This window comes from Sprattus sprattus, assembly GCF_963457725.1.
Source record: "Sprattus sprattus genome assembly, chromosome: 13".
NCBI lineage: Eukaryota > Metazoa > Chordata > Actinopteri > Clupeiformes > Clupeidae > Sprattus > Sprattus sprattus.
Genome location: NC_137911.1, coordinates 5,296,744 through 5,309,727, shown reverse-complemented (window position 1 = coordinate 5,309,727; position 12,984 = coordinate 5,296,744). Strand labels below are relative to the sequence as shown.

At 42.3% G+C, this 12,984-nt stretch overlaps 1 protein-coding gene across 1 annotated transcript in view; it reads right to left on the bottom strand.

Moving 5' to 3' along the window:
* Window positions 1–12,984, bottom strand: part of plcb1 (phospholipase C beta 1) — a gene marked incomplete at both ends in the record, with an annotated part of 48,537 nt that overhangs the window by 19,713 nt on the left and 15,840 nt on the right. The window contains 7 exons of the mRNA XM_080850427.1: window positions 2,991–3,137; window positions 5,947–6,113; window positions 6,933–7,033; window positions 8,276–8,351; window positions 8,492–8,545; window positions 9,063–9,142; window positions 9,445–9,585. Coding sequence (XP_080706553.1) covers window positions 2,991–3,137; window positions 5,947–6,113; window positions 6,933–7,033; window positions 8,276–8,351; window positions 8,492–8,545; window positions 9,063–9,142; window positions 9,445–9,585 — 766 coding nt within the window. The remainder of the gene's footprint in view (window positions 1–2,990; window positions 3,138–5,946; window positions 6,114–6,932; window positions 7,034–8,275; window positions 8,352–8,491; window positions 8,546–9,062; window positions 9,143–9,444; window positions 9,586–12,984) is intronic.

The window sequence follows — 12,984 nt, the reverse complement described above, 5'->3', positions numbered from 1 at the left end:
CACACCCACACACACATAAATACTTTGTCCAGGCATAGGCCTGTTGTGCAGTCTCATAGCTGAAAGTGCCTGTGATTAATGCATTAATGTCACTGCATGCTGCATTCAACAATTGATCAATCCATTTGATTTATAAATGGCTGAGTGAGTAAGCATCCAAAAGAAGTTTAAATGACTGATCTATTGATCTCTGAACGGAGAACTGCAGGAATTCAGATAGTCATGAAAGCTGCAATACGGAGTTTTGGTCCGCCAGCTAACTTTCAAAAGGCATGCAAAAACCTTGCTAACAAGAACAGCACTGATGGCCCTAATATCCAACCACAGAGCTACATAGCACACATCCTGGGCAGCTAGTTGGACTGTCAAGTGTGTTAATCTGTCCTTAATATGACTCTGTTTTGGAGTTTGAGTTCTGCAGGCCCTGCTTTAACATGGTAAGGTGCTGGTTCTTGAGCACTTACACTACTGTGCATTTAGAGTGCAATGTCAGGGTGAAAAGATGAGGAGAATTGCTATTTTCTTTCATGTAAATGCCAAATGCTGGACTGGCGCTAATTCTTTATGAGATGAGTCAAACACAAGATCCCTTTGAAGAGATGTCACTGACATCTTTTACAACCATAACTACATAAATTCTGATGCTCTATGAACTGATGAGAAGTGTTTTGGGCAGAGGTTCAGTTGGGATAGGAGGAAGTGATACTGGAGCATGATGTGAAAACAGTAAATGGTTAATGTTACTGTTCAATGATGAAGTGTTTCAACATTCAACCCAATACAGAGGGCACGTGAAGGTCAGAAGAATCAGACCCGTTACATCCAAACCAATACAGAGGGCACATGATGTCATAAGAATCAGACCAAACCAATACAGAGGTCACATGATGTCATAAGAATCAGACATGTTTTTACGTAATATTAGAGAACAAACAAACAGATACCAGCATTAGTAAGGAAAGTGGAGATCTCCAGCGAGCTAGACATTTTTATTGAGCTCTAAAAAAATATATTTATATTCGTTGTATCAATACGCTGCATCCCAGAGCACGTGTTACTGAATTTAAAGACAGCTGGGTGATTCTGGCAAGAAAGGAAAGTGAATGCTGGAGAGATTGAGAAGCGCGGTGTCACCTTGGGCTCAAACCTAAATCTTGGCAAAGCATCTCCATGTTGTGCCAGGAAGGTTGAGAGTGGTTGGCACTCATTCTTTGGCAGATCAGAGAATGACCGTCCCTGACTACGCTTCCTCCCTCTGTTCCTGTTGTGTCATTCATCTGGCCACTACATCCAGTGTTCCTCTGTTAGTCCACAGTTCATTCATCTCGCCACTACATCCAGTGTTCCTCTGTAAGTCCACAGTTCATTCATCTGGCCACTACATCCAGTGTTCCTCTGTTAGTCCACAGTTCATTCATCTGGCCACTACATCCAGTGTTCCTCTGTTAGTCCACAGTTCATTCATCTGGCCACTACATCCAGTGTTCCTCTGTAAGTCCACAGAAGCTAGTGTGGGGGTGACGTGTTTAAATGCTTAGTGCAATCTGAGAGAGTACTATGCCAAAAATGTCATTTGTTTCTCATTTTTGTTGTGCAACACTGAAGACCCTCAGACATGCTCTTTTTTTCTCTGGTGGAGTTATCTGAACATCATTGCGTTTGGCCTCTGAAAAAAAGCTTTTAAAGGCACCCAGTGTAACTTTATAGGCTTGAGACTCGAAAAATAAACATTCAATTTCTAGTAATTTTTACACGTAGTAAGTTTCAATAACTCCATACCATTCCATATCGACATTCAAGGAGCAAAGATGAGACGTCGTTGTGTGGTAAACAACAACAATCGCCGGTGGGAAGAGGCCATTTTTCCATTGACTGGAATCCTGCTTTATTTATTGGTGGCGCTAGTTTTAGCGCTCTTTTTAACGCCCAAAGTATCAAATAATGATGCAAATGTGCTAATATGGAGAAGTAAATGTCAATATCATAAAGATTGACTTATCCAGAATATTTCCATTTTGATGCCCTAATGTTGCACTGGGTGCCTTTAAGGCTAGTCTGCCATGTTTGATCCTGCTCACTCAGTTTGCTCCTTGTTTATAACCGAGGGTTTGCGCTTTATTTTAAATGCAGCATATGCGTGTTGATTAATAACTTTCAAAAGGCAGAATAGCCTGATCCTTTAAAACATAAAAAAGGCAGTGCATGTTTGCTTACTGTAATAGGCCTAAATATTAACGTTATTCCGATTGTGTTTGGGGATGAATTTTTTAGCAATTCCAATCGGACAATTTGACCGGTGAGATCTAATATTTTCTGACATTTCATTTTTTTACCGGACAAGGTCCAGTAATTAGCGGACAACGGAAACACTGCTACATATAAGTGCCACCATGCAGCCCCTCAGTAATATCTTCTGTTGAGCGAAATGTGGGGTGCTGTTGTGCCAGACACTGTAATGACTATTATTGACTTAAATTATAGCTGACATCAAGATATCAACAAATGGAACACTTTTGACGTAGGGTCAGGTCAAGACTTTGTTCAGAGTGACTTTCAGATGATAGCAGCACTCTTTAACTATGTTCAAAGTGTTTGATAATGCTAGAAACTTCTAAGTTGAATTTGGCCTATCACCAAATGTGTTTTGTTTTTTAAAATGTGACTTAGTGCAAAGAATGTTGCATTGCAATATCACCAAAAGAGGGTCTGTGTCTCTTTTGCTCTTTAGCCTACTGATATCACAATCCAAGGACATGCTATGTCTCAAAACCAGTTGGACCGCCACAAAAATAGCTAAAATGTCATGTACTTGCAAGTTGAGCAAAGATAATTTTACAAAATGGGAACCATAGCCCACTCCTACATTATAGAGCCTGTATTCAACCCCCCCCCCCCCCCCCCCCCCAGACAGAGAAAGGGAGAAAAAGTGAAAAGAGAGAGATAGAGAGAGAGTATTATCAGGGATGAGGTGTAGAAGGCTGGTCTCTGACCTGAGAGGTAGGTGTTGTGTGAGGAGTTGATGAAGTAGTGGGATAGAGGGAAGGTCATGTCCTCGCTCTGGTCCAGTTTTTCAGGAGGAATGAAACCATTTTCCACACTGATGAGGTATCTGGAGAAGCCCTCCACTGATATCTGCCCTGTGTTGAACACAAGAAGAGACAGTGGGTTGAGAACACGCTAGTACACTCTTGAGAACACTGCAGCATTCCAAGCCATTAGTTTAGTGCGGAATAGAGTGTGGAGACACCAGGGAACTTCAAGTTAATGCACCTTTAAAGTCACAGAGAATTATCACCTTTCCCAGGCATTAGCACCTTGAGCTGCAGTCTGTCCTAAAGCAGGGGGATTAGCATCAGAATTGCAAACAGCTATCACATTAGACTCAGGCTGTGAGATCAGTGTGTTCTGAACGGCGCACTGTCTGCACAGGGAGAGCTGTCCCCTGTGACAAATCCTCAGCACCAGTTTACATTAATTAAAGCTATTCTCTGCGGAGCGGCACAGGTAATTAACAATGGCCTTTTTGCATAACATAGGCGGCTGCCTGCTGAGACAACATGAGATGGAGTGTATGAAGTCTCTCACAGGGGAACGCTGTTGTCACAGGCGCTACACGGCAGATGGGCTTAAATGCACAGACATGAGGAAGACAAGACTCGGGAATGGTTTTGGAGAAGTGAGCAAACCTTTCACATGTTCTAGTGGGTGGGTGGGGGTGGGCAAGGCATTGGAACATTCCGTCTCCCATGACATCACTGCTAATTCGTTTAGGCAAAATCCCTCGAACTGTTCAATACAATTGCAAGTCCCACACTTGACTCACACCACTTCCTCAATGCCTGGAGAGGGTTTTGTGAGTGACTGACGGACTGACAGAATGATTGTTGGCATGACAAACTGTTTGATTGATTGGCTGTCTCTATGGGAGGGCCCTGAAGTGGCCTGTTTAAATTGGTCTCCTTGGTGCACCTTGTTCAGTCCATCAAGGCCACAATGTCAATATGTCAATTGAGATGTATTGCGCTGAAGGGCTAAGCTAAAATAATCTAATGGAGGGTTTCTCCAGTGCTTTCAAAAGGTGGTCAAATATAGAAACAATGTGGAGCATGCCCACCCCCACACTGCCTGCTGAGACACCAGCCACAGGCACTTCTTTTTGTCAGGTGGTTGGAGCCCTCCCTCCGTCTGACAACCACCTCCCTCTGAGGAGGTGGAGGATTCAGCTGTCACCATGACAGCTGTAGATCAGCCAGGCACAGAGGTCAGAGCCACTGAGCTCTCCATCACGGCTCCTGGGCCCCAGCTTCCTTCCTTGCCCCATCTCCCTCATTCCCCACCAGTCACCCCTCACTCCCTCGACTCCAATCTGCTGTCCCCCATCTAAAATCCACATCCTCATTGGAATCAATTAGGATTAAGATCCCAATCTAATGTGCTGCTGAAGGCGTCTTGCTGTTTAACAAGAGGCAAAAATATCTTGTCCATATTGCAGCATGACATGGCCCTCTCGGGCTCCCATCAATAGCTGTTGCTATGGTGATGAGAGTTAAATCGGTGGAGAAAGTACCCACACACTCTTTGAATACATTTTTATAAACAGACACACTCCCACATACATGCACACTCACACAAACACGCACACACAAACAGGCACACACACACACACACACACACACACACACACAAACACACACACACACAGACACACACACACACACACACACACACACACACACACACAAAAATACACACACAAAAATACACACACCAGACACACACCACATTCCAAAGCATTTCAATAATTAAAAACTCCCATACTTCAAAAAGGCAACTGTTAATGTGCTTGGGTTCATGATGTTTTTAATCTGGTGACAAATCTGATTGAATCCCAGTGTGGACATTAACTTGTGCATCTGAGCTATCAGTGCATCCCAGAATGTGCTTTTAAAATACCCAAGGTTGGGACAGGTCAGAGTGCAGGTGCACAGCGCACCAAAAGTGTCAGAAGAGATTTGAACCCAGGCTGTCACACTGTGGGAGCCGGAGGATGGAACATAGCTGCAATGATTTTAACCCTTTCCATCTCAACTGGAGAATGGCGGTCAAAATGAATCATCTTGGGCATGTATCCTGAAATCTATAAGAAATGGGGGCAGGGGGACACTTACAGAGCAGATGGTATTGGCTGAAATAATGGACAGAATTAAAACAGAAAGGGAAAAAAAAGAGGAAATGTGGCTCGTGTTTTAAAGCCAAGTTTCTATTTGGATAGATTCAAATGAGCTGTGGAGGAATGATGGTCCAAGATGGCAGCTGACTGCGCTGGTGCAGATTAATTCCAGTGTCAGCTGTTATCTAGGTTGTCTTCCAAGCCCACCTACACAAGCAGCTTCAGTGGCATGAACACAGTCAACGTGTGTCCCTTATGTGTAAAAGCTGGCATACGGAACAGTAACTCAATCAGCAATCAGGTCTTTTCTCGGACACACAAAAGGCAGAAATAATCAGACTGATTTGTCATCTGTGGCTGTGGCTGTCAGTATTACACATGGATGCACGTGACATTGAATCATCAAGGAAGACATGTATCATGGGCTGGTATTTTGATCATGTGATCAGGTAATGCAAGGTGGATTGGAACGGACGAGACCAGAACATGACTATATCTTCAGGTCAATAACCAGGAGTCATTGGCAGTTCAGAACACAGCCCTGGCAGTGCCAGTCTCTTGCCTTGGCAGTGCCCGTCTCTTGCCACATTCATTTTGGACAACAGTGCCTTCTAAATGAGGAAATTAGTTTTCGTTGTTATGCTTAATTCAGGCTTTGTCAAGACAAATCCATGCTGCATTTGAAAAACATTTCAACAAATCCCTGTCCCATTGTAAGCCAATCAGTTGAATGAGTTAACACCCAGCACCAGCAAGACAGAAGACAGAAGACAGACCTTTCTGGAGAGAGCCTGGACTGGGCTCAAACCTCTCGAATAGCTGCTGGACCTGGTCTGGTTTCAGTGGTGGGTACAAAATCTCATTGAGTCGTGGGTCACGCTGTTTATTGTTGATAAAGTCTGTCATCTGCTCCATGCTCAAGTAGTTACGGCCTTTCGCCCCTCTGCAGAGAGAGAGAGGAAGAGAGAGAGGGAGAGAACAAAAAAAAAACAAGATGCTCAGGGGCTACTACAGAGTTTTAAAAAAAAATCACTGAAAACTAGTGTACATTTGCAGTACGAAAGAGTATTGTTTTTGCAAATTGACAGTCAATTTTCTTCCCAGTGGGGAATGTGGCGCACAAACATTATGTGGGACATAAGGCACACTGCACCATGAACCTTGAAAGTACTTCATAAATAGACAAAAGAGAAGAATAGAAGAAGTGTGTTTTTCAGTCTCTGCAGTGAATTTTAACCAGAAGGATGAGGAGCTGGTAAGAACTGTGTTGTCGTATATGTTTTTTTAATTAAAAAAAAAGTCTTTGTGGCACGACTCACAACTTCAAACTATACAAATCAGGAAAAAAAATACAGAGACAAATTAGGGAAAAACACTCAAGGTTGATATTAGTGTTTACTAATTAACTTTTGGTCTAATTAATGAAAGGTATATTTGAGTCATTATGACTAACGTGCGGTACATGACTGAGGGGGAAACTGTGTTTAGACTGTTCTAAAATGGAAGGTAGGAGTAAGACCAGTCACTCTCCTTGTCAATCTACTAGTGTTTAAAATACATCAAATATACAGATGCATTTACCCCCAAGACAAAAGTAGAGTAAAGGAACGATTTTTTATTGTAAACAAATATTTGCTCCTAAAAGATGTGTCCTTACAGATGACACATACAAACATAAAGCCCAGTAGCTGACTAGCCTAAAAATGTTATGCCAGTTTGAAATAAAATAAGACAAATGAAATCCAGTTAGACAGTGGCTTACTGCTCCGCAAAGATCTGATTGATTTCCGGCCTTGGACAGATGTTGCTAAGGAACGCTTTGTAAACGTCGGGAGTGAGGTCCTCCAGGGGGATGGAGTCATTCTGCGGAAGAAAGGAGAGGAGAGAAGAGAAGAGAAAAGGAGAGGAGAAGAGAGGAGAGGAGAGACAGCTTAGTAATGTGGGGCTGAAACACAAACAGATGGAGCTGATATGGTGTCATCTCAAGCAAAAGTTTCTCAAGGACCAAACCCAACTCGACCCCTAGCTCTGTTTCTCAAGGACCAACCCCACCTTGACCTCTAGCTCTGGACTTTTTGGGGCCTGCTTACATGTTTTTCACCCACTGATATAAATTCATAATTGGGCAGATGTTCTAAAACCTTCTGTAGGGGGTTGACTGAAAATAGAAGTGGGCTTGAATAGTTTTTTTCCATTCCACGTGGTCAGATAATAATATCTACCAAAAGCTCAGAGCCAGTTAATTGGAGCTTTCTTGCCAAGTTCCTGGCAACATCCAGCACATCCGTCGTCAAATCAATCAGATCATGAATCCCAATACTGAACAAAGTCGCCTGTGTGAAAACAGTCAATGCCATTGCTTGCTGTTGTCCTACATTCGTCTCTTACCTCCAGAAGCACTCAAATGAATATTCAAGTGCACTGGTCAATGCGATAAGCTGCGCCAGTAGCCTGCATGCAATTAATGCTTTGTTGGACAGAACCAAGAGGGAACATGGAAGAAAAGATGAAAGGGACAGACACCCACTGACTCACGCTGAGGAGGCAGGCAGAGAAGAACTTGAAAATAATTCTGCATTAATTACACATTTTCTTTCCTGAGCCAATCCCCAGTAGGCCTTTTAGGAGCTTGGAGTCAGAAAAATCTATTCTGTGCCTGCCCCTTGGGTGCAGAATTGCTTGTAAAGGCCAGCAGTGCAAATAAATAAGGTGTCTCTGCCATAATACAGTCATTATAATGGCAAAAAAAGAGAAAATGGCACACTATTAGTAGTTTCAGTGTTGGTGTTTACACAGAAACGATTTACTTTGCAAAGGTCAGATGTCTTTGCAGAAAATGGACGGTGAAGTTGGATTTATATACAGCCAGGGCTAAGCAATAACAGTGAGGTCACATTCCCTGCGCATGACAAACACTGATAATGCTTTTTTAAGTGGTTAACAGACTGATGTCTGTGCTCTCGGCAGATGACACACACTATATCAGATGACCCTCTCAGTAGCTGGCACTCAGTACACTGCCATTGCTTCCTGCATGAGCCCCCCCCCCCCCCCCCCTGGCGCTCACGGTCGGGAACTGGAAGTGCCGGGGAAACATATGCTCACCCGTCCCGACGGGAGGTTACAGCTCTCCAGCGCCGTCTCTACACGCTTCCGGTCAGACGAGAACATGCGGCATATGCTGCGAAAGAGACAGGCAATGATCTGTGGTGATAATCACTCTTAACACTGGTGGAACGCACACTCAGACTGGTGTCTGGCCTGCCGTGGAGCAGTGAGCGGCAGTGACAAGCAAGTGTAAGAAGAGAAAAAGAGACATACTTCTTTACTGGGATACGACCCTCCGGGTTTGGCAATAGCTTCAGTCTTGTGAATCTGATAAACATAATGCATAATGACACACACAGATTATTAACTCATTCATTTATGATGCGGTTGACAGTGCAACTGAAGTCAGTTGTTACTTTACACGTTGGTAAAACTATTAAAATCCTAGAACCACAACAGTCTCTAAGAAGAGAGTTAGAGTCTAACAGTCTCTGAGAGGTTCATATTTGAAGGTGCTCTGAGAAGGTTCATTGTCCACATTAGAATACCAATAAGAACTACACAGCTAATACTTAGCACATTAAGCTAATACTCATGACTAAGATGAACTGCTAGGGTTCCTCCAAAGGCTGAAAAGCAATGGGGGGGGAGAAGAATAAGATTTCATTTTCAAGGGAGCCAGGAGGGAAAAGCTGCAAATAGGAATCCAGCACTGGCTCCACTCTTCAGTGCGCTCGCCCAGGGCTGGAGCTTCAGGTGTGAAAGGCTGCTTGGTGGCTGTCAGGCTGCATCGCTAGCTGTCTGGACGAGGATGAGAGGTGACAGTCCTGTCACAGGTGCTTACACTTTCTCCAGGCTGGACTCCCTCGCCATGTTCTGTGCCAGCAGGTTGGATGCCAGACTAAACAACTCATCTGCCCACTCCTGCCGCGAGATGACAAAACAAACAAGGGGGGAGGAAAAAAAAAAACAGTTCAATTAAATTAGGACACTCATCCACTCAATATGAGAGCGAGAAAGGTGACATCGTCTCATTGTTATTCATGGGGAGTAACGAGTTGGAGTATTTATGACATTTCCTGCAGATGAATGGAGGGAGAGGCTTAATTGCAGACTGCAGTCCATTAAATCAAGTGAAAGCTGAGAGCTCACTGCATAGATATGTCAGGTATGGTTTACATACATTAGCTATGAAACCAGATGCTCTTCAGAGGCAGGACTGTTACCTTAGCCACCTCCTCCTGAAAGGCCATGAAGTTCAGGTAGGTGATGTTCACCAAGTCTGGTCCTGTCACCACCGTCAGCATTCTGTTCTCAATCCTTCCCACCAGGTTTCCCACGTCCAGCAGCTCTCGGAGTTTAGCCTCCTGACAACATTACATAACAAAGGGTGCATGTCAGGCTCTAAGCACTAGGACTGTGTATGTTCACGTGTACATAGGTACACATATTTCAGCCCTTGAACAAAGCAAAAGCTGGACAGATTAGCAGATGTTATGGTGATACTGATGGTGCGTTCCATGCAAACTGGGACGTCAGAATTTCCGAGTTCCCAGTCTGAGATTTCAACTGGAATGCCCCATGAAGTCAGATTTCTGACTCGGAAAGACGGACAAAACCTACCAACCCCAACTTCAGAATCCAAGATGACTACCCATGCGCATCAATAGAGTTAAAGCTGTGTAATATACTTAATTAGCACGTCTCTCTTATTTGTGTCTCGTTACATCTGAGTCGTACACACACTACTGTCCAACTCTTATCTGTGGACTATCAAATGGTATTGCTAACATCTGGTAACAACGGCTAATAACAACAATTGGTGTTGCATTTGTTTTCTGACTTGTTGTACTGGTCAACTCCCCAGCTCTGAGTTCTGAGGTAAATAGAATTCAGCTCTGCATGTATTTCAGTAAGAGGTAGAGTAAAGGCATAGTTCCCCTTTGTCTCACTATGGTAAAGTGGGTAGCCCTGATAAAGAATTTCAATTCGAGACACTTTTTGTCCCTGGCTGGGCATTGGAAAGTCCTTGACAGAATGACAACTTCTATGCATGTGACATTTTCATTCATCCATCCATCCATCCATTCATTCATCTGTCTATCTATCCATCAAGCTCGACTCTCTGGCTCTAAAAACCAAAGACAGAGTCCAAAATCTTGTCAGATTTTCTTCTCACTTTTGCCATATCAATACAATCCCCAAAATGGCCTTCTATCACCTTAAGAATATGTTCAGAATCAATGGCCCAGAAAGACCAAGAGAACCTCATCAATGCTTCTTCTCTTTGGTGTGCCCAAAAAAAAACATTAAACAGCTGTAGCTCATTCAAAATGCTGCTGCTAGAGTTTTATCCAGGACCAAGAGAACAAGAGAAAAGTCTATACATGACTAAAAGCTTTAAACCCTGAATACATACAAGTTTAAAATGTATTAACTGAGTAGGGCTCTTAGATAATGGAGGTAGGGCTAGTAGGGTCTAAAAGTCCAAACTAAACAGGGTGAAGCAGCAACAATGAGCTGTTATGCTGCATACATCTAAAACAAACTAGCAGAAGATCTTAGACTGATAACCCAAATGGACCCATTTTGAAATCTAGATTCTCTTTTAATGTACCTAGGATTGAGCTCTACACTCTTACTGCACTTTACATGTAATTATGTCACTTATCCTTTAATTATTACTCTTTTTTTTATTTTTTTTTAATTCATGTTTTTGTCAGACAGTAGAACATAAGATTCATAAAGTACAGGAATCGTTATAGCCATACAGTCAGCTCTCTGTCCTTATTTTGTTTTGAATATACAAACTAAACCGTATCACACAACAGCAAACACACACAAAAAAAAATCCACAAACAAACAAACAAAAACAAAGTGCCTACAAACTTAACTTGATCCTGACCTCAGGGTATACTAGACATTAACATCAAATACCAAATACACATATAACAATATCTGACTAACCAGATGCATCCTCTAGATACAGCAAAAAAGGACCCCAGACTTGGTTAAAGATATCTTCTCTCCCCTTAACTCTGTAAGTTACCTGTTCATATAAAGCCATTTTGGTCATTTGTTCAGTCCATTCCTTAAAACAACAAATAATAGATGACTTCCAATGCCTTAGTATTATCCTACAACCCGTTATGGTGGCTAAACGCACCATAACCTCTGTCTTCCATTTAGATTTATGTCATCTGGTAACAGACCCAAGATACACAAAGCTGGCGACTTGAAAAGATTAAGTTGGAAAAGACCATTCAGGAGATTAATGATCCCATTCCACATGTGGTCATTCTTTTCACATTCATACAGCATGTGAACTAATGTTCCTGTTTCCTTCTGACACTTCCAACAGGTATCTTTATCAACCAATTTCAGTTTAGCAAGCTTATTGGGGGTCCAATAGCTTCTGTGGAGTAATTTGTATTGGATAAGCTGTGACTCTGTTTCACGTGAGCAACCATACCAAGATGCAACCAGCTTCTTCCAACTATCTTCTTAAACCTGAATTCCTAAGTCTTTCTCCCAACACAGTTTCAGCCCTTCTAATTGGGGTGCATGTGCCTCTCTAAAGATCCCATAAAACTTAGAAGCTCTGATTCTTCTGTTGTCAGGTATTAGGAATAACTCTTGAATACTAGATGGGGGGTCTAGGTCAGTTTTCAAATTAGCTTTAATACAGTGTCTTATTTCTAAAAACCTCCAAAACTCCCTTTGATCAAGGTGAAATTCTTGTTTGATGTCAATGAAAGATTTCAAACCATTTTGACCAAATAAATCCCCCAACAGATTAATTCCTGCTCTAGCCCACACATCCCACATGAATGGTGACTTACCAATTAATAATTTCTTATTATACCAAATAGAGACTCTAGAGGTAAGATAAGGATTAGTATTAATGAATTGGTGAGATCTAAACCATGTTTCTTGTACAAAAGCCAGAACAGGATCTTTAAATGGTACTGGTCTTCCTTTCTGAGTGAAAAAGGCCTTGGATAAAGCTAACCCACCATTATCATGAACTCCTAATAGCTGGGGGACATATTTTAGAGAAAGGCATAGCTTCCGACTTAGACCAATTAATAGTGTAGCCAGAAATCTCAGAAAAAGAATCAATAATTGAGGAGATGACAGGTACTGCCATTTCTGGATTACTTGAAATCAAAAGAATGTCATCTGCATACAAAAAAAGTGTTTGTTCTTCTTGACCCATAACTACCCCTTTAACGTCTTTACATTCACGCAATGCAATAGCAAGTGGTTCCAAAAATAAAGAAAAAATGAGAGGTGATAAGGGTGAACCTTGCCTAGTGCCCCGACTTAGAGTAAAGGATGGTGACATTATCCCATTGGTAAGAACAGTAGCCATAGGATCTGTGTACACTACCTGTAACCACTGCATAAAGATGGGACCAAAACCAAATTTCTTTAAAGTATAGCCTAGAACAGGAAGGCATACTCAACTTTATCAAAAGCCTTCTCCGCATCTAGGGAGAAGGCAACAACAGGGTCTACATTATTCCTGCTCTTCCAAAATACATGTAATATCCTGCGCAGATTATCAGCTGAGCATCTATTTTTAACAAATCCAACCTGGTCCCTATGTACCAAACTGGGAAGCACTTTCTCAAGTCTAGCAGCAAGAATCTTGGAAATTATCTTTTCATCAACATTGATTAACGAAATTGGGCGATAATTTCCGCAATACTGTGGGTCTTTCCCTTTTTTATGTAGTAATGTAATCACTGCCGATCTCATAC